At 39.8% G+C, this 22,021-nt stretch overlaps 1 protein-coding gene across 1 annotated transcript in view; it reads left to right on the forward strand.

Moving 5' to 3' along the window:
- The window catches only part of LOC109912380 (nuclear factor NF-kappa-B p105 subunit-like), a 117,056-nt gene that overhangs the window by 53,541 nt on the left and 41,494 nt on the right, over positions 1-22,021 (forward strand). Inside the window, exons 2-4 of the mRNA XM_048603969.1 lie at positions 6,514-6,604; positions 12,249-12,289; positions 18,570-18,668. Of these exons, the coding sequence (XP_048459926.1) occupies positions 6,514-6,604; positions 12,249-12,289; positions 18,570-18,668 (231 nt within the window). The remainder of the gene's footprint in view (positions 1-6,513; positions 6,605-12,248; positions 12,290-18,569; positions 18,669-22,021) is intronic.

Here is a 22,021-nt window from a genome sequence, read left to right on the forward strand (position 1 = left end):
CCACCCCACCAACCTCCGAATCCAACGCATCATCCTCCGACGTTTCCGCCATCTGCAATTTGACGCCACTACCAAAGACATTTTTCCCTCCCCACCCTTATCTGCTTTCCAGAGGGACCACTCTCTCCGTGACTCCCTTGTCCGCTCCACACTCCCCTCCAGCCCCACCACCCCCAGCACTTTTCCCTGCAACCGGAGCAAGTACTACACCTGCCCCTACACCTCCCCCCTCACCCCCATCCCAGGCCCTAAGAAGACCTTCCACATCAAACAGATGTTCACCTGCATATTTGCTAATGTGGTATACTGTATCCGCTGTTCCCGTTGTGGCCTCCTCTACATCGGGGAAACCAAGTGGAGGCTTGGGGACCACTTTGTGGAACACCTGCGCTCAGTTCACAACAAACAACTGCACCTCCCAGTCACAAAACATTTCAACTCCCCCTCCCACTCCTTGGACGACATGTCCATCCCAGGCCTCCTGCATTGCCACAATGATGCCAGCCGAAAGCTGCAGGAACAGCATCTCATATTTTGCTTGGGAAGCCTGCAGCCCAAGGGTATCAACGTGGACTTCACAAGCTTCAAAATCTCCCCTCCCCCGACCGCATCCCAAAACCAGCCCAGCACGTCCCCGCCTCCCTAACCTGTCCTTCCTCCCACCTATCTACTCCTCCCACCTCAAGCCCCAAACCCATCTTCTACCCACTAACCTCATCCAGCCTCCTTGACGTGTCCATCCTCCCTGGACTGACCTATCCCCTCCCTAACTCCCCACCTACATTCACCTTTACTGGCTCCATCCCCGCCTCTTTGACCTGTCTGTCTCCTCTCCACCTATCTTCTCCTTTATCCATCTTCTATCCATCTCCCCCTCTGTCTCTATTTATTTCAGAATCCCCTTCCCCTCCCCCATTTCTGAAGAAGGGTCTCGACCCAAAACGTCAGCTTTCCTGCTCCTCTGATGCTGCTTGGCCTGCTGTGTTCATCCAGCTCTACACCGTGTTATCTCAGATTCTCCAGCATCGGCAGTTCCTACTATCTCTATATCCTTCAGCAGTAATGTTTCGGTACAACATGACAGTTCCAACCCTGTCAATGCAGTCCTCCAGGCGAGGAATTGGACAGGAGCCTACGCTGGTTAGTGCATTAACTTTTCTGTAGTCAATCCAAAATCTGTTGAGCCATCAGGCCTGAGCACTGGCATGACTGAGGATCGCCAGGTACTTTGGCTGGGTTCAATCAGGTGATTTTCCAACATGCATTAGATCTCTGCTTTCAACCAGGCCTGTTCCTCAGGACCTCGATGATGTGGATGCTGCTTTGTAGGAGGAACTCTTCCACATCCACATCTTGTATGGGTTAGATTGTGCACTGTGTTTTGTTTGTACAGACTCCTATAAATGAAGTGAGCAGCCCTGTTAGGTCTCCTTCCTGTTCTGCATCTAAAAATGAACTGGAGAAGTAACATTATTATATAGTCCCCTGGCTAAAATGTTAAAATCTTGTCTGTTCATCTGCCCATTTATTCATGGTTATTTATAAGTTTTAAGCTGCTGCTAAGCCACAGTACAAACTCTTATGATCTGCTCTCAGAACATTGATTTGTAATCTAACATTGAAGATCAGGGAAGGCAATGGCTTAGTGGTATTATCGCTGGACTGTTAACCCAGAGACCCAGATAATGTTCTGGGGACACAAGTTCAAATCCCACTAGGGCAGATGGTAGAATTGAATTCAATAAAATAGCTGGAATTGAAAATCTAATGATAACCATGAATCCATTGTCAATCATCAGGAAAAACCCATCTGGGTTCACTAATGCCCTTTAGGGAAGGAAACTGCCATCCTTGTCTGGTCTGGTCGATATGTGACTGACCCTTAACTACCCTCTGGGCAATAAATGCTGCCTGGTCAGCAATACCCTCATCCCATGAATGAATAAAAAAAATTCAAACCTTTACTCCAATAATGCTTTAAAGATTAGTTTTAGAGGACCTCTTACCTCATGTCCGTAAACTGATTCCCAAAGGGAATAAAACTCGTGCACACAGTGCAAATATGACAGGCTGAATGGCGTCCTTCTGAACCTTTCAAAAATTTGTGATTTATTTCATGAATCCCAGATGGCAAACAAGAGAAAGCCCAATCCTTTATCCTAGGCGCTGGTGTATTCATGGCTGCATGCCCTGATCATTGTCCTGAGGCTTTGATGGTATGGTTCTGAAGCACCTTGTGACTATAATTAGCAGGTCGAGGCCTTTAACTGTGTTATATATCCAGACTATTCATATCTTTCTGAAAAATTTTAGGTATAAAGTTGACATCCTCATTCGACTGGATCTCAGCTGGTAGTCCACATTAGATGAAGAACAGGCTTAAATTCCACAACAGTGCCTTGGCAGAAATGTTTCTCAGGAGAACAACCTTGGGAAATTAGGCAGCTACATCCAGAATAGTGAGAATGTACAGCTGGCCCCTTTTATGTTTTTGACCGGGGTCCTACCCAGTCTGTCAACTGTTAAATGGTTCCCCAAAATCTGAATGGAATGTAGGGTGCCTGTTTTATTGCAGTTTGGAGCTTTCCCACAATCTGGCATTTTAGGTATGTTTTACTAAATTGCACCATGTCCTTGTGGAGGCTTGGCCAGTTAAAATATTGGGTCTTTCAGATCCCAACATATCCAGCCATGTGAATTCCAGCCATGGGCTATCCTCAACATCTCCAGATTGTACTTGTGTGACACCACTATCTGCTGAACCACTTTTTATCCACAGATCTAGAAGGAAGTCTTCACTTCCTGATCAGAACACTATTTTAATATGGTCGCATTCTGGAACTCCCTCAGGACAATGTTCAGCATCACTTGTGACTCCTCAAATACTGAAGCAGTTCATGTCCATACACAGCAAGACCTTGACAACATTGGGGCTTGGAATGAAAAGCAACAAGCAACATTTGTGCTACAAAGTGCCCAGCAATGACCATTTCCAATAAGAGAAAATCTAACAATTGCCCCTTGATATTGAATGGCATTGCCATTTTTAAATTCTCCACTATCAACATCCTGCAGTTGTTATCCATTCCATCACTTTGCAAATATTTGAGCATAGACTTACGGGGTGGTACTTGTCCAGGTTGGATTTGTCTTGCTTTTGTGCACAGTGCTTTCCTGAGCAATTAGCAACATTGTTGAAAGATGCCAATGTTGTAGTTGTACTGGAACAGCTTGGTAAGGGGCACAGTCTTTTCTGGACCACAAGTGTTCAACACTATTGCCAGAATGTTGTCAGGGCCAACAGCCCCTGCAGTGCCTCCAGCCATTTCTTGATGTTAGATGGTCTGAATCAAATTGGTAGGGACCTCAGGTGATGGCTGTATGGTGTAGGAACATTTACAAACAAAGAATCGTGGTTCTTTACTCTCTTATTAAGCACATTTCTCAACTTTAAAAAAATTGTTAATTGTCCTAAGCCAGGTCATAAGATAAATTTAGTGGTCTAGTCTGGGATGCAAACTTAATTTAGAATTTCTTGCAAGATTTTGTAATCTGCATACAACTACGAGTGTTGGGATTTGCTGAGAGTAAAGTTGTTTAAGATGTTCTAATGAACTTTACCGCAAATATTGTAAACAAAAATGCCTTTGTCTATTGCTATGGCATTTCTGGAAAGGCAAGTCTTAGTCCTTACTTTGCAAGAACTACCAAGGCTGGGTTAATAGCATTAGCAGAAAGGTTCAGGATAGATATTAAACAAAGTGCTAAGACAGAGATAGTCAAGGTAATAGCACAGAAAATTGGATTGTAAGAAGAAGAGTCTAAACAAGCCAGAACACAGCTTACATTGACTAGAATTCATCTCCAGACATCAATGCCCAGTATAATTCAGCATGAAATAAAAAGGGATAAGCAATGAGAAATTGTGAACTTGACAAAGAAATGAGAAAATTTCAACTTGAACTCCAGGGAGAGAGAGTTTGGCAATGAAAGAAGGAATGAAATGAGGAAAAAGAAGACACAGCCAAGAATGAAGAAAGAAAGAAACAAGGCTCTATTAAAGGAAAATTGGTCAGTGTAAAGAACCATCTTTCATGCACAGAAATTCAGTTTGCAAATGGAAAATGAGAACCAGTGAAGACTCTTCAGGATTGATGACAGGAAGTAAAACATTTGATTGAGGAGTTGAAATATCTAAATGATTGTTTCTTTCTTTGGAAGCAAATTCAATTAAGATAAATCTTCAATTAAAACTTGATGACCTTCAAATAACAGAAGGTTCCATGAAGTATCATGAAAAAACACTTTGAACATATGAGATAACACAGAATAGAGCTGAAGGAACACAGCAGGCCAGGCAGCATCAGAGGAGCAGGAAAGTTGACTTTTCGAGTCGGGACACTTAACATATGAAATTGCTGATAAATCTGAACAGTTGGTGTCAAACTTAATAATAAAAGGAACATTGAAAGCTTTGAACTCCAATCTGGAGCACGGGAATGATGAGAATGTGTGTTACGGGGATGCAGATACTGTCTTTAAAAGAAGCTACAGAAAATCTTAAGGGATGGAATTAATTGTTGATGAGTAAATTGAAAGAGACTAAGGAACAGTCAGTAATCCTGAGAACAATATTCCAAAATGAAGAGAACACCTACATGTAGTTGTCAAACTTTTGTAAGGGTTTTATGCATAAATCTGTAATAAAGGCAACCGAACTGCTTGGAGCAGTTGCTAATATGAATGAATTTATTAACAAACTTGAAAAGGAATTGGAAAATAAGACTGCAAACAAATATTTGAAGAATTTATGAAAGAAATGGAAATGAGGTCTCCACTTTTGAAATGTCAGTGAGAAAAAAAGTTACTGTGTGCAGAGAGCTGTGACACACCTCTTCAAGAAATTGGAAAATGACTTGGTTCAAAACTCCATTGGTTTTATTCATCTGAAACAAAATCTGTTATGGAGGACATGACTGAAGAAGATAGCTTTAAAAGTCTTGTCAATCAGAAATGTATACTTTCCATAGCAAATGTAAAGAACCTGTTGAAAGTATATTTCAGTCAACAGAGGAGAAGAGTTAGAAAAGACTCATGTTCTTCTGCATACAACTTGAGAAATCTGGGTGACTTATTTTGTATCATGTAGCATGAATAATACCCAAAGTATTGGTTTACACTTACACCAAATCATTAAAAATCCTAGATAAAAATAATAGCACAAATTGGTCACAATGTTTCTAAAGAAAACTTTGATGCACTACATGTTGTTTGCATTTGGTTGATTGTGAAAAGTTTATGAAAAAAAAACTATAATTCTTGATATTTCTGGTGCAGACACAATGGACCAAATGATACCCTTCTGCACTTAACAATTCTGTGATTAAAGAGCAGTTCTAAGAAAATCTTTGGCACTGAGTTATTTTCATGATATGGTATGTATATCCTATTTGTCACATGTAGTAGTTTTTGTTTCAGTTAAGCTGTTATAGTTTTGCTAACATGTAAACTTTTTAAAACTTTAACAATGGCAAGAAAAAAATTACTACATGCTGGAATGCTGCTCAGTGGTTTACATGATTGCCTTCTTGAGGTAGAGATCTTGCTTAGCGTTGAATTACCAATGAAATGACAATGAAACTTGTTAAGTCAAGACAGTGCAGCTTTATTTTGGAATTTTGTTTTGTCCAGTCCTTTCGCTGATTCTTTGACACAAAGTATCAAAGGCATTTCTATGAGAGAAACAATTTCTCCACCACAATGAAAACTGAATCCACACTGTTGGTATTGTTCTGACCGTCAACCAAATAGCCAACCAAGTTAATCGATAGTTGATGCTATGATGACTTGCATCAAAAAATTACACAACCAATTCTATTTGAGCATATGGCATTACACATCAATACACAATGTCACTGTAGCACCACCCTAGTTAGGAAATTATAAAAGGTAATTTATTTTGTGAATAAACAGCTGACAAAGCACAAAGTATAACCAATATAATATCAGCTTCTGATCAAACTATTGTTCAATAACTTTTATGTATAGTTTTCTCTGATTTTCCAACAATTGACCCTATCTCAAATGCCCCCATAAAATGACACATCCTTTCAAAGGCTTCTGCAAATGCTGTTAATTGCTCTGATTTTGGATCCCTTTCCACAGCTTTGACTTCTGTCACTGTTATTGTCCAACTACTGCCGGTGAACAGGTAGGTGGAACTGTAGGATCTGCATATCTCTGATAACAATGCAGAGCCATGGATCGAAAAGCAAGTGTTCAATCTGATTAGATTCCTTGTGAATTTGCTTGACTGGACTGACAGAATCCATCATACGAATGTCAAATAGTTTGCATAAAATGCCCTGTCATGTTCATTCATTAGTTTATTGTTTGGCTAGCATTTTTAATTCAACATTAATAAAAAATTATGTTGTAATATTTAAAAGGATTCTTCATGCAAAACACTTAAAGTTGTAGAATCTGTATAATTCTATTTTGACTTTTTTATAGATGGAGAGTATGAATCATTACAATAACGCAGACATTGACTTTGTTCTCAGCTGTCAAGATTTGAACTATTCAGATCCTTCTCCACATTTCAGTAAGTGACTCCTATTGTTATTACTGGATGACAGGAAATGGTTGCTGTTTATAGCATATGGAGAAAGACAGCATCATCGCAAAGATAAGGGCAATTTCCTTCACTAGCTTTGATTCTGACTTTCTTGCCTACCTACCGGCACAAGTCTTGCCAATAATGAAATCAGACAGCTGTCTCCGAACTTTTATGGAAAGCATACATGAATGATTAATATAAAACAAAACAAGGACTGTAGATGCTGAAATTCTAAAATAAATACAAAAAGAAATTGCTGAAGAAATTCAAGTCTGGCAGCATCTGTGGAGAGAAAGCAGAGTTAACGTTTCAGGTCCGGTGAGTTCTGAAGTGAGATCACTGGACCCAAAGCAATCACTCTCCTTTTTCTCCTCAGATGCTGTCAAACCTGCTGAATTTCACCAGCAATTTCTGATGTTTGAATGATTGTTCATCGCTGCCTCCACAAAAATGAATAGTGGAAATTTAAAGGAAAGTACAGATTTAAAGATAAATAGGTAATTACCTCATTCTTTGTAGAGATTTAGAATTAATTTAAAATATTTTGTCAGCCTTTGCCAAGGCTAGGGGAAGGGTGTGAGGAGGGAAAAGTGACATTTAAAAATTAAGTAAAATGAAACTCACTGTAAAGGTATGAAATAGATTATTTGTGCAAGTACTTGCGTTGAAGCAACTATGGATGGAAAAATGGATGTGTCTTGCTCAGGATGAGTGGGAATAAGGTTGTCCTGTTTGAAACTTAAGAACAATTTTCCTTGAGACAGGATTTCTGTCAGTGGTTAGGGGTTAGGCCAATTGCTGCCAACAGGACCATAAAATAAATTCAGAGAAAGGAAGCACAGTTAAGACAAGACTATCCAAAAGTAAAATGTATTGTGTCCAAGTTTGTATGCTACAAATGTTACCTGACAACCTGTTGCACATTTATTCTTCAACCATACAAAGTCCTTAAACAACCTAAAGGATATTTTTTAAATGTGTTTCTCATGTCAACTGAACTTCAAGATGCAATGTATAGTTGAAGATTTACAAAGTCATTTCTTTTAGAACTGATATTCAAGGCATAATTGCATACTGACCTAAGTTTGATAATATATAATGACTTATTAACATGTAGGTTGACTTGCCAATTGACCTCCAGTTTGCCTATTGATATAAGAGTGTCCCCTCAAGTTACAAGATCTCAAGACTACTTTTATATGGACTCATATTTGGATAAACCTGCACTCTGTATTAAATCCATCAGACTTATTTTTCTTTATCCCTATAGCTCACTGGATCCAAAAACAATTGCCAACAGAATTCTAATGCAATGTGCAGAGGCCAATTCAGTAGATAGAGTAAACACAAAGTGAAGGTAAAAGCAAAATTGTGACAGTTTGGTAAACGAAATGTAATTCATGAAAAGCTAAAGATTATTGTATCACATGTTGTCACAGGAACTCTTTGTAGTTTGAAAATCATGCAAAAGGCTGTGAAGTGAATATGATATTGAACTTGTTTTACACTGATTCCCAGCTATATTGTTACATTTTTAGAATAACCATAAAATGTGCAGAGGAAGGATGTCTTGCTGTCTTTTTAATTATACATAAGTTCCACATTTTATTGCAAAAAGACATTGATAGAGTAGGTGAATAGACCAAACTGTGGCAGATGGAATTCAACGTAATCAAGTGTGAGGTTATTAATTTTTGACCAAAACAAAAAGCAGGATAATTTCTAGATGGCATGAAGTTAAATACAATGGATGTCCAAAGAGATTTGGGGATTCAGGTGCATAGATCTTTAAAATGCCACAAACAGGCACAGAAAATAATGAAGAAGGTTAATACTGGCCTTTATATCTGTAAGGACACAGAGGTTATGCTGCAGGATATATTAACCTTCAAAGGAGTACAACGTAGGTTTACAAGAATGATATTTGGACTTCAGGGGTTAAGTTATGAGGAGGGATTACTTTTTTCTCTAGAATTTAGCAGATTAAGGAGTGATCTGATCGAGGTCTTCAAGGTATTAGCAGGAAAAGACAGCGTAGATCAAAACAAAGGTTATTTCCACTGGTTGAAGATTCTAGAACTGAGGGGCATAGTCTGAGAATTAGGGCCAGACTATTCATAGGAGATGTTAGGAAGCACTTCTCCACACAAAGAATGGTAGATGTTTGGAACTCTCTTCCACAATAGCAGTTGATGCTAGGTCAATTGCTAGTTTTAAATCTGAGATAAATAAATTTTTCTTAAGCAAGATGTTAAGGGATATGGGCCAAAGGCAGGTGTATGGAGTTAGGCCACAGTTCAGCTATGATCTCATTGAATGGTGGAATAGGCTCCACAGCTGAATGACCTCCTCCTGTTCCTCTGTGCTGTCTTCTCACCAGGAGCCTCAGCCATTATCAAGTTGACTATGCCTGGGCCAAAACAGTGTGGAATGAGCTCCCAATTTTGATGCAAAGACTCTATTTTTTTCACATATCTCCCCTCAGCCCACAGTATGGGTTTTAATTAGTGTAGACCTATAGAAAATTTCCATTTAATGCCCAAAGGTGCTTGCACCACTCAATCAAATTAATTTGACCAACAGATTACGTTGGCAGCATGTTATGCACAACATATGCAATCAATATATTTTGAACAACTGTTACAAGCTCTCTGCCCAGACTGTGTTTCATTCTATCTGAATGCTACTTCAGCCTCACAAAAATCCACCTAGCCGTTGTGCACATCCTCTATGTACATTACAGATTATCTCTTTCCTTGAAATGCTCACAATGGCTCTGTGGAGGAGATGATGGGTTTCACATCGTATCTCCCTGCAGTAAATGAGTTGCCTGGTATTGCTGTTTTCTTCATGTGGTCACGGGATTTGGGCATTATTGCTAGGCCAAGCATTTTTCCCCTTCCTAATTGCCTTTGAGAAGGTAGTGGCGGGATGATTTTTTGAACTGCTACAGTCCTTGGATTTTAGGCATACCTACTGTGCTCCTGGGAGATAGCTCTAGGATTTTGATCGAGCAACAATGAAAGAACAGTAATACAATCAAAACCAAGAATGGTAAGTGGCTTGGAGGGAAATTTCCAGGTGTTCTCATGCATCAGCTTCCCTTGGACTTCCAGATGGTAAAGATTGCTGGTCTCAAAGATACTGTGGAAGAAGCATTGGTGAGTTATTGCAGTGTAGTTTGCTGATGATATACATTCCTGCCACTGTGTGTTAGTAGTGAATGAAATGAATGTAATAGATGGTAGATAGGGTACCAACCAGCTAGGCCATTTTGTCCTGAATGATGCCCGGCTTCTTGAGTATTGTTGGAGCTGCACTTATGCAGGCAAATGGAGAGAATTCAATCACAATCCTGACTTGTGCCTTGTGCCTTGATAGGGTTCGGGCACTGGGAAGAGAAGACTTAGTGCCATTGTGGTATTGACACTGAAGTAGTAATTCAGAGACACAAGTTTGACTCCCACCATGGCCAATAGTAGAATTGGAATTTGAAAATATATATAATTAAAGTCTCATGATAACCATAAAACCATTGTCGATTGTTGCAAAAAACTATCTGATTCACTAACGTTTTTTAGGTCTTTATTCGCTTTGAACTACATGTGACTCTGCAGTCACAGAGTCAAAGAATTCATTTGGTTGTATCAAACCACCAGAATGTTTCAGAAAAGGAATGAAACTGGACACACCACCTGGCATTGATCTAGGCATTGGAAACTATAATGGCAAAGTTAGCTCTGTCAAACCTGTAAGGTTCTCCTTAGCAAGATCTGGGTGCTAGGGCCAAAACTGGGCAGCTGCCTCACAGACTAGTCAAGCAACATCCTAATACAGTAATATTAACAAAGTTATAACTTACAGACAATGTCCCAGCCAATTGGATCACCATCCCTGGACTTTTCCTGTCCCATCAAACCCCGTAATGGCTTATGGCACCAAGTCAAGCATGGACAAGGAAACCTCATGCTGATTATTACCCCTCCTTGGCTGATGTATCAGTACTCTTCCATGTTTAGCACAACTTGGAGGAAGCACTTCGGATGGTAAGGATACAAAATGTACTCTGTCCAGTTTTAAATTTCTAGATCTCTAGAAGGTATGCCCAATTAAGAACAAGTGGTACCCCCACACAACATGCTGCAGAGTTTCTTGTTGGTGTCTGGGAATGGTCAGTAAGGTGATCATGTGAGTATGATTATGCATATCTGTTGTTTATTGTTTAAATGGTCTGTGGGAAGGCTTTCCAAATATTGGCATATTAGTATGGAGGACTTTGCCGGATTGACAAGCTGAACTGGCCATTGTTGTTCCCTGTGCTAAAATCCATGCTGGGTTAACAGTCTGGTTTTGTTCCTTGCTTTAGACTTTGTAATAGTTTGGTACAACTGAGTTGCTTGTTAGGCTCTATCAGAGGGCAGTTAAGAGTCAAGCACATTCTGTGGGTCTAGAGTTACATGTATGCCAGATCAAGTAAGAGCTGTAAACTGCTTCTACACAGTGTGGTTGTGAACCAGATGGGTTTCTTATGACAATTCTCAATCGTTACTATTCTTTGTTATTCATTCATCGAATGTGGGTGTTGCTGTTTGGGCCAACATTAATTGCTGCTTGAATTATGTAGTTTCTAGGCAATTTCAGAGGGCAACTAAGAGTCAACCACTTTGTTGTGGGTCTGGAGTCACATGTAAACCAGATAAGGATGACAGATTTCCTTTCCTAAAGGACATTAGTGAACCAAACGCGTTTTTGCAACAATCAGCAGGAGTTACACGATCGCTATTAGGCCAGCTCTTTGTTCCAGATTTTCATTGATTCAAATTTCAGTATCTGCCATGGTACATTTCAAAGCCATGTCTCCAAAGTATTATTCTTGAACTCCAGACTATTAGTCCAATGACATTGTCACTACACCACTACCACCTCTATAAACTCAGCTTACTAATATGATAATAATAGAATGGCTTCTTTTGAAAATTGATTGTTGAAATTAATTTGTAGCAGTCTGTATAGTTTGATAAAAACAAATTGTGCAGCAATTAATGTTAAATCTATTACAAGAACATTAAAACTGATTATGCATAAATATCCTACATCAAGCAAGCAGTGGGTGAAGTGATCACACCTCTGACTTGAAGGCCATAATGTGATGTGGGAACCATTTGCATGGTGAATGGGTTTTCATTATCATTTCATTTTCATCAGAATGGGTTTGGTGAATTGCTAGCACAGGCAGGCTTCTGTTTTAAAAGAGCTGAGGAAATCCTAGTGACAAAGAGAGCTGAGCATCTATCATCCAGTGGCAAGATTTTGTGGAGCTAGGAAGAGCATTCAGTCTTTAATAACTACTGCTTTAAGCTGATCTAGATCCTGGAAAGGTGAGTGGATCATGCACATGTTCTAACTCTTGGCAGTTGGAAATAATGTCAGGTTCTTATTAAGGGTGTAAAATACCAATTTTAATATTTTATGAGGCTAGTCATCTTTTTTCAGTAAATTATTTTGCTTCCTTTAATTTTTGTCTACCGTTGCCCATTTTTCAGTGTGAATGAAGGAGGCAGTTGGATAACCATCATCCTATTCTTTTCATTAGTTGTTTACTGATGGCTAATACTTTTGTCTCATTTAGGATGTGATCCCTATATTGAAATAATTGAACAGCCAAAACAGGTGAGCTACAACAAATCATGTGAACAATTATTCATTTTTGCTTAAACTGTAAATATTTATGCTTTAATAAACATGAATACTGGTTATTAGGACTGCACAAGCAATATTATCACACACTACTAGGGTCAACAGCATTCCATAAAAATGTATGGAAATAGACAGGGAACTACTAAAGCCATTAAATAAAAACTTCATCTTAATGCATTGTAATTTTTTAACAAAAGCATAAGAAAATCAAATGGAAAGTAAACCACTTGGATCACTAAACCAACTCCATCCAATATGTTTATTCTTCCTACAACCCTCTATCACTATCTCTCGATCCCTTTTACTTTGAAAGGATAATAATCTGTAATTTTGGCACCAACAGCCATCAAACTTTAAGGCCCATCTTGGGTGGAATGTTAACTTGTTCTGAGGAATGGTCACTGGACCCGAAACATTAACTCTGACTTTTTCTTCACAGATGCTTCCAGATCTGCTGAGTCTTCCAGCAACTTCTGTTTTTGTTCTTGATTTAAGTAATGAGCCCGCTTTTCACAACCGTTCATCTTTTCAAATTAAGTGAGCACTGCTTTTGATAGGCATGTCAAAATAACTAACCATATTAACCATTGATGTACCCTCAACTCTGAAAACCACAATATACCTACAACCTACAAATAAAACTATAGTGACTTTAGAAAAGTCACTAGACATTAACTCTGCTTTCTGTCCAAAGATACTGCCAGACTTGCTGAGTTCCTTCAGAAATTTCTGTTTAATTTCTGAAAACTACAAGATCATTTGGACTTGCCATCTTGACTCCATTTTGTTGTATGGGCATTCCAGCTTAGATTCTAGAATGAAATCTTGCTTGATAGATCATTTTATTAAAAATTTGATGTGGTGGTCTTGTACTAAACCATAACAACACTAAGCTACAGGTTCAGATTTAATCATAAAACAAGTGTATGCCACAAAAGAAATACAAACAAAATAACATAAACCTTGTCATACCTTGCATTTTGGCACTTTGTCCCCTCAGCGAGAGTTTATAAGCCCTCATTATTTCTGTCTTGACTTGTCTTTTAGCGCATATATAAAGCTAGCCAGCTTGTCATGGTAATCAGTGGTAATCAGTCAAAAGAGTGGATATGTTGCTGGATAGCATCATGCTATATATATCACACTTTACTAAATGCCAGTAGTATGTGTGGTAAGCACACTGAATGTTCTTCAACCAAATGGCCAAAACTCACAGTTTAAAGGGAGTACTTTTCAGTCACCATGGAAGACAACCTTCAGTCTGGGTTGCTGGCACAATAAGACAAAGACATCACCTGCTATCAGTGCAGAGATTTGGATATGTTCAATAGACTGCTTGGGGTGGTTAATGTCAGGGGCTCTGAAGAAGGTTCATATTGGACTCAAAACGTTAATTCTGTTTCTTTCTCCACAGGTACAGCCAGATCTGCTGCCTTTCTCCAGCAATTTCTGTTTTGATTTCAGGTTTGCAGGATCCACCATTCAGGGATGATATCCAGAAACATTGTTTAGTTTGTGGAAATTTAGAGCTCTTCTTGGGGGTCATTTTGAAACTGAGGTTGATGTGTTTTTGTTTGACAGAAGTGTTAGAAGGTATGAAACAAAGGCAGGTTAAGGTGCAGTGCAGTCACCAACTAATTAAGAGGTGGGACATAACAAACATTTTCGTAGACAGAATATGCATGTTCCCTATACCGTCCATGATGAGCGTGTTTTACAAGCAAGAAGCAAGCTTTATCTTGCCTTCAGAGTGTGCATTCCAATTAAATAATTAGAAAAAGTGTCTGAGATTTTAAAATACAGAAAGTTATTTCTTCTCAAACAATTTCCCTGAATTTAAAACAGGATTTCTCAACATGCTTGTTCTCCCTCACACACTCACGTAAGGATCACAAGTTCACTTGTAACTAATTGCTGAGTTTATGATCCCTAGTGTCCATGTAGCAGACCTGGTCACTTGAATTGAGTTGATGCTTTAAAGCCAGAGTGAGAGTCTTGTAAATTGAAAGGTTCTCAGCAGCCTATGATATTTCGTCTCCACAAATTTCAAGTTGTTTGGTACTCAACTGAACTTTAATTGGAACGACTAAGGTACTTTGGCTGCCTGAGATCACACAGTTTGTTTCCAACTTTGGTTTGTGGACTGGCTGTACCAATGGCTTTGACCGTTCCACCAGCTTCTTGCTGTTCCCTTAAGGAGGCAAGAAAACATTTGACATTGTCACAAGTTGCAGTAGTTGGCCCTTTAAGGATAAGCCCTGAGGGAGGATCCATGTAACCTGCTAGTCCAATCAGGGACAGACTAAAGAATCTGAATGAGGCATGTTGGGACTTGCCCAATTGTTAGATCAGGGAGCAAGTTATGTAAGGACCTGTAATGTATGCTGTAAATAAGCGTTATTGTAAATAAGTTGTATTAAATCGCTGTGTTTTGTAAGTTAACTGGTACAGTCAAGCTTTAAAGTTATTACATTGGTGACAAGATAAAGGCCAGCAATTCAAATGTCAAAAAAAATGCCAGACAAGTGCAGCCTGCAAAGAAGATAACAGTCATATCCTTTTTTCAGAAAATTATAGCCGTTCTAACTGGCTACAGAAGATTTGGTAAAAGGCAGAGTCACCATAGACCTGTTGGACCTTAGCGCTACTCTCTCATGAGAGAGAGAGATGACTGGTGGTGTTTTAACCTGAGGGTCACCACAGGTCAGGCAGGAAGAAGAGGTTGAGAGGGAAGTCCTTCATGGTAACCTCAGCCAGAGCGGGAATTGATTCCACACTGTTAGCATTACTCTCATTGTAAGCTTGCCATCCAGCCAACTGAGCTTTTGGCAAATTTGGAATTAGATTTAAAAAGGTTGATGGAGATTGTTTCAGCTATGAAGAGCACAGAGAAGGATGCCCAGGAATTATAAAGTGCTCTGAGCAGCGCAGTTGCCAGTTAGGACAGGAAACCACAAGAAAGAGTGGCATCTGGCGTCAAAGCAGGGAAGTGAATGTTTTTTATTCATTTACAGCTTGGCTAGACCAGCTTTTATTGCCCACCCCTAATTTCCCATTGGGCTGTTAAAAGTCGACCACATTGCTGTGTATCTGGAGTCACATGTAGGTCAGACCAGTTTCCTTCCTTAAAGGGCACTAGTGAACCGGATGGGTTTTTCCAATATTGGTCTTGCGACCATCATTCGACTCTTAATTCTAGATTTTTGTTGTAGAATTCTAACTTCACCATCTGCTGAAATGGGATTCAAACCCAGTCCCTGGAACATTCTCTAGCTTCCTAATACCACTGGACCAACACATCCCCATATAAATATGGGAACTGGAAGAGCCAGAATGTACAGAAGATTAAGCCAACAACCTTGGATAGACCCTGAGTGCGCAAAGTGTTTCAGATGTAGGGGAAACTAAATGCTTCAGATGTCAAACAAAAAGGACATTTGATGCTTAAGTGCAAGGATAAGCTGAGTCTGCCTAGCACATGTAAATCTAACAGTACAGCACCAGTGTACCTGATAAAAGATGGTCCTGAGGTGGAGTAGACAGTTACATCTGTCAATAATGTAAAAGCAGTCAACGTGATCCCCATCACAGTGGGGTTATTGGCAAATGAAAAGGTGCAATAGATGGATGTGGACACTGGGGCCTCCATACCACTGAGGGGGAGCAAACCTACTGCTATCTTCAAGAAGGTGTCCATCCCATGTGGTTAGACAGCATTGGGACCAGGCTGACAACCGACATGGGGGAGGCCATTAAGATAGTAGGTACCACAGTGGCTCCAGTGAGCTGCCAACAGCAGTCTGCTCAGCTGCCTTCAATCATTGTGGCTGGTCAGGGATGGAGTTTAATGGGGTGTGACTGGCTCCAAGATATCAAATTAAATTGGCTGGAGATTTTCAGCATCAAAGATGGAGGGTTCACAGAAGATCATCAGTAAGCACCAAGATATTTTCTAGGAAGATCTGGGAAAAATCAAAGAAGTGGAACAGCACAGTGATTGTTGCCAATATCAGCAGAGATTGCCTGCTGCAGCTCAGTTACATTCATGGAGTGTTCAGGTCAAACATGGGTTAGTGTCCAGGTTGACTATGTGGGGCTGTTTTTGGGGACGATGTTTTTGTCATTCACATACGTCAGTTCAAAGTGAATGGAGGGCTCAAGGTGAGATCCACAACCGCATACAACACAGTTGTGCCCAGTGTTTTACACAGGGTACCAGGGTCCTCATTTTGGATAATGGAGCAGGTTTTACCAGTGCTAAGTTTCAGACATTTATGACTTACAATGGAATAAAACATACCAGAATGGCATCTTATCATCCTTTGTCCAGTGGACTGGCTGAAGGAGCAGTGCAAACTTTCAAGGCTTGCTTGAAGAAGAACTACCCACTTCTTTAAACACCAAGTTAACTAGGTTCCTGCTATCATCTACGGTCACCCCACAAACAAATACTGGTATCTGTCCAGCTTAGTTGATAACAGGTTGTCGGTTAAGGACCAGGTTAAGCCAGGTTTTCCCAAATTTACTGGGAAGGACAGAAACAAGCCAGAGGAACCAAGTGAGGAACAATGATTTACTTAGAAGCACAAGAGCATTTAAGATAAATGATGCAGTGTTCATGAAAAATTTCAGTTAATGGACCAAATTGAGTTCCAACAGTCATTATGGCCAGAACATGGCCGGTGTCCTTCGAAAGTATGTACAAGACAAAATTTAAAAAAAACATTTGGACCACTTGCATGGGCAAGAGCCATCCCAAGAACCAGTGTAATGGCTTGATCCCATGGTACTAGCAGGAAGCGTTGTGGGTTGACTGGGGAATGAATTGTTAGATCGACCAGTAACAGTCCAGACTGCTGTCTCACAGGAAACAGAGGGCGGTGAGACAATGACCCAAGGCATAAGTCCTTGTGAAGTAAGTCCAACAGTGACTATTTCATTGGAAGAACCTCGGTCAGTTAAGCAAGAAAGAAGTCACCTAACAAACTTATTAATGGACTAATGTTACCATTACTGCTTTGGTAACTTTGTAATTTTATTATTCTGATGCATGAAAAGGGACTCTAAAGGGGAAGGAAATAATAGTCGGCCCTTTTAAGATTGAGATCTAAGAGACAGGTCATGAGAGTTGCTAGTCCAATCAGGGACAGAATGGGGAATCCTCATGAGGCTTATGGGGACTTGCACAGCAGTTGAATTGGGGATCCAGGTATGTAGGGATATGTAACGTACCCTGTAAATAAGTGTTATTAGTTGTGTGTGTGTGTGTGTGTATACGTACATTCACTCATAGAACATTCGCTTCCCTGGCAAATGGTGACTATATATTAAGCAGATCCATGAACAGACTCAAGGCCATCATTTTTGGCCTTGGAAAATGACCAGTCTCCCTCAGATTACCGTTGAAGAGTAAGGTATCTCAAAAGTTTGAGCAATTGCTGAAGCTAGCTGTTTCAGGCTGCCGATTTGCAGCAACAACATGAATGGAGTTTGCCACCTAGGCTGGATGCTGCTGTCAGGCTAATAAGGCAGTAGGCTATCAGCCGGTTGGATAGTGTGGAATGTGAATTTCAATCGTGGTGTGATGCTAGATATGTAGACCATATGTGACAAAGATTAATAGATCAGCATTGCCCTTGGCTATTCTCAATAAGCTAGGTACTGACTATGCCCAATCAGCACTTGGAAAACTCTGAGCATGATATTCAACGTTCAACTTGTTTCGGTGATTGAATTACATTTGCCAAATAATCCAAATGTGCAAAGAATTATTCTGGCCAACTATTTTAGATTTATCAGTTAGTTTCTGAGTTTAGTGCACTTGCATGTAACAGAAGCTACAACTATTAATATGCAGGGCCATATTCTTTGCAAGCAGAGAGAGCATGTACACACTTTGTGCCCGTTTCATTTCAATAAAATAGCTGGTTATTTTCTCTGATTCATTCCTCAGGATAATTCTTTGACCTGTCTGAATCAACCTGCGCTGTTTAAAATTTAATCAAATCCTAGAAGTTAACGATCAGTCACGACTATCTGGTTCATTCTCCACGGTGTCACCTCTGCAAAACAGAGTCCACCTGCCAACCAATCAACATTCTTCTCTCCTGTAGTATAATGTTTTTTCCACTTTACTTTGATATTTATTGCAAACTGTCCTGAAGAGTGCAAAACAAAAATCTTGAACAAAATTGTAATAATTTGCAATAATTGTCAAACAAAATAATCAGTTCATATTACTTCTGCTTTTAAGCGAGGTTTCCGCTTTCGTTATGGATGTGAAGGACCATCTCATGGTGGCTTGCCAGGAGTCGCAAGTGAAAAGAACAAGAAAACATATCCAACAGTGAAGGTACTTTTGTTCACTAAACCATGACCTATCAAGCTTACATTAACCTTTAGACTATTTAAAGATTTGTTTTTTAAGATAATTTATATATTTCCACTGTAAAATAAAATTAGAAAGTACAGTAGAAGCTAAAAGAGTAAAGAAATTCAAAACTGTTTGGCCATAAATTAACACTGAGAATCTTCAGTGAGGTGGGAATGATTCTGAGCCTTACTACAGAGTGAGCACTCCTGTCCCTCTAATTACACAAAAAAATCTCCCAAAAATGACCCAGGTAGCCCATAGCAATGCTTTAAAAGCTGCTGATCATATTGCTCACTGCCTTGTATAAGTGATTGGAACACACCCAGGCCTCTTACTGCCCATTTCTCATTTCACATTCTAAAGAAGGTCTTACAACTGCTTCCAATTTTTCAGTACTAACATATATTTCTTGTTTTAGATGTTAGTGGCAGGTGTTTATACCTGTATTAAAAGTGCATTATTTGAGTTTTGAGCATCACAGAACAGTTGCTATTCCCAACTGTCAGAAATCCCTTAAACAGGTGGCCTGTCATTGGAAATTGCCCCATGGGCTGGTTATTCTAAGGCAATCCCCAATGGAATCTTTCGTACCCTTCTAATGAGTACTTTAAATATGTAGCAGACACACAAGGGCCAAATGAGTTTATTATATGCATTTTCATGATGGTGTAGCAAGTATATTGACTGTTACATTATTTTGGAATAATAAAGACTAGCTAATAACTTGTGGTCATTAAATTACTGTAGATTTCACTGCAAACAAATAGTTTTATTGAAATATATATATGTCATTTATAGATCGCATAGCAGTCTAATATTGTTACCAGTGCTTAATATGTTTATCAATATTTATGTTATTAGGAGATTTGGAAAAATATTAGAATGAGAAATCTTGCAATACATCAGTTGTGTTGTATCACTCTAATAAACACAGGACAAAGATATGTGAAAAATACCTGTTGGGTCTCTGAGTATTTCATCACCTGCAATGCAAATGATTTTTTAAACATGAAAACCCATGCCTTCTCATTCACTCACTTTGGTTAGAACCTAAAGCAGTTAGCAGGGTGGGAGGTGGTCACTGGCTAAGTGTTGCAGGGGGTTCAGAACAAAAAAGCAGGGAATGGTTCTCAGTGGGCTGCCTCCTACCCGATGCTGGGTCTCTTGATAACACACTGAATGCTAATCAATGAGAGACAACCTTACTCTTGGGAACAAGTTGCAAGCAAATACAGGGAGGATGAAGCCATTAAGTGGACATATATTGCCCTCTTAATAGCCTGAATTGGCACTGGTTGGGAAGGCTGCCCTCAAGAACTCCCACGCAGGACTTAATTGGGTTAGGGCAGGAAGGCAGTGATCCACAACCAACGCCTCCCATCTAATTAAATGCTGTTGACTATAAAGTCACCTCAGGAGATAGCTTTAAGTTCTATCCCTACATTCTAATATTTACCTGTCCAATTATTTTATAAATGAAAAATACTGCAGATGCTGGAAATTAGAAATTAAAACAAAATGGTGAAAATACTCAGTGAGTCTGGCGGCATCAATGGAGAGAGAAACAGAGTTAATGTTTGAGCCAAACATGGCTTCTTCTGAACTGAAGAAAGGTAAAAATGTGATAGAATTTCTACTGTAGTTGGGGAGGAAGAGGAAGGAAGTACAACAAAGAAGATCTGAGATAGGAGAAAGGTAAATTTGCCATAGCCCGGAGGGCCACAAAGCTGTTCTGTGTTGGGATGTCAGACTAATGGGTGTAGAAGGAAAGTAGATTGGATGAGATTGATTTGGAGTTCATTGTACTTTTAATATCTTTACTGTAACTGACATTTTCATACAGCATGCAGTTATTAGAAGTTACATTCCTTGATCATGAGGTAGTTTAATGCTTTTGTTTTAAACTATGAACCTTGGAGCTTAATTCATTAAATACGTACATTTGATTTTGCATTCTAAAAAAAAATTAAATACGTTAGTGGTCTCTACCAAGATTATAACAATGTAGTTCGGTTCATGCAGGATCTGTAGCCTTTTCCCTTCTGGGTGCTAAATGTCATGGGCCTACAGGCAGTGCCTGGGGGAGTGCTCCCAATCAGGTAGCACTTTCAATGCAACATTTCTTGAGGTTGAAATCGAAACATCTGCAGAAGTTTGACTCTGGCTGAAATCAGGATTCAATTAATGTGCCATAGGCCTCTCCCATATGGTGTACCTTGTCCCTGGTATCTGGAGCTGGAGACGCCTTATATATTGCCTCACAGTCTTCTGATTCTTCTCCTTCATCCTTATCAGAGGATGAATCCATCTCTTCCACATTTCTGGCTGGCATTTTCTTGCCTCTTTGCTGTTCGAGGTTTTGCAAAACAGACAACAGTGGTCCATGAGATTCGACTTTAGATTCTGTACTTGACCACTTGAGTGGTCCAGGCAGCGGAACCTCATCTTCAGCAACAAACATATTTTTCTGCTGTTTCTCTTGTTGAAGCTGGGAGGCATTGTACATCTTCGCAGTTGAGGTTTGAGAGCTTCACACTGGTACCATGAGCCAAGTGTTCTGAGGATAGCCTTGCCATCTGGGAGCTATCTATAGTTGCACAGGGGGAATAAACAGTTGTGAGTGATAGAATGTACAAGTCATGAGAGTTTCGTGAGAAGTGAGCACACTCCTGCAGGATTTATTTCTGACGGGTGCAAACCAGCTGCACATTAATGTAATGAATCCCTGTTCAGTTTTGAACGCTGCTGGCTGTTCTGTCTAAGTGTCATGTATGCCATAAATTGCCCCTTGCACCTGGGGAAATCCAGCTATGCAACCTAATCTAACAATCCTTACATACTAGCTCTCACCATTTGTGATGCATCTCATAAATTATCGGTTCTTTTGAACATTGCATTGATGAACTTCATTATGTATCAGTGTGTGGATGTCTGGGAAATGACAGACACATTCCCCATGGAACCTTCAAATGATCCAAGATGAGGGCAATGAGATCCTGTATTCATACCAAGAGTGCTTCTTCACCATATTACATTATTTCAGTCAGGATCCTGCCAGTGACCTTATTGGTTTTCAGCTGCTAGTTGGCCTTCTGAACCTCATGTCAGGCAATGGTTGTGCAGATGTAGTGGTAAGTCACATGCTGTGAAATGTTGTTGAGGTCACCCGTACTGAGGACAGAGTCTTAGTTGAGGAGATCCTCCAAGTGCTCATTCCAATGTGCACTGTCTGTGCTTGATTCCATTCTAAGCTCCCAGTGGCATAAGTCCTTGGCTGCTTCGGTCATAGATGGTCTTAACTGTGTAGAAGAATCCACACATATTATAGTAGT

The sequence above is a fragment of the Rhincodon typus genome, chromosome 12 (assembly GCF_021869965.1).
Source record: "Rhincodon typus isolate 14 chromosome 12, sRhiTyp1.1, whole genome shotgun sequence".
NCBI classification, from domain to species: Eukaryota; Metazoa; Chordata; class Chondrichthyes; order Orectolobiformes; family Rhincodontidae; genus Rhincodon; species Rhincodon typus.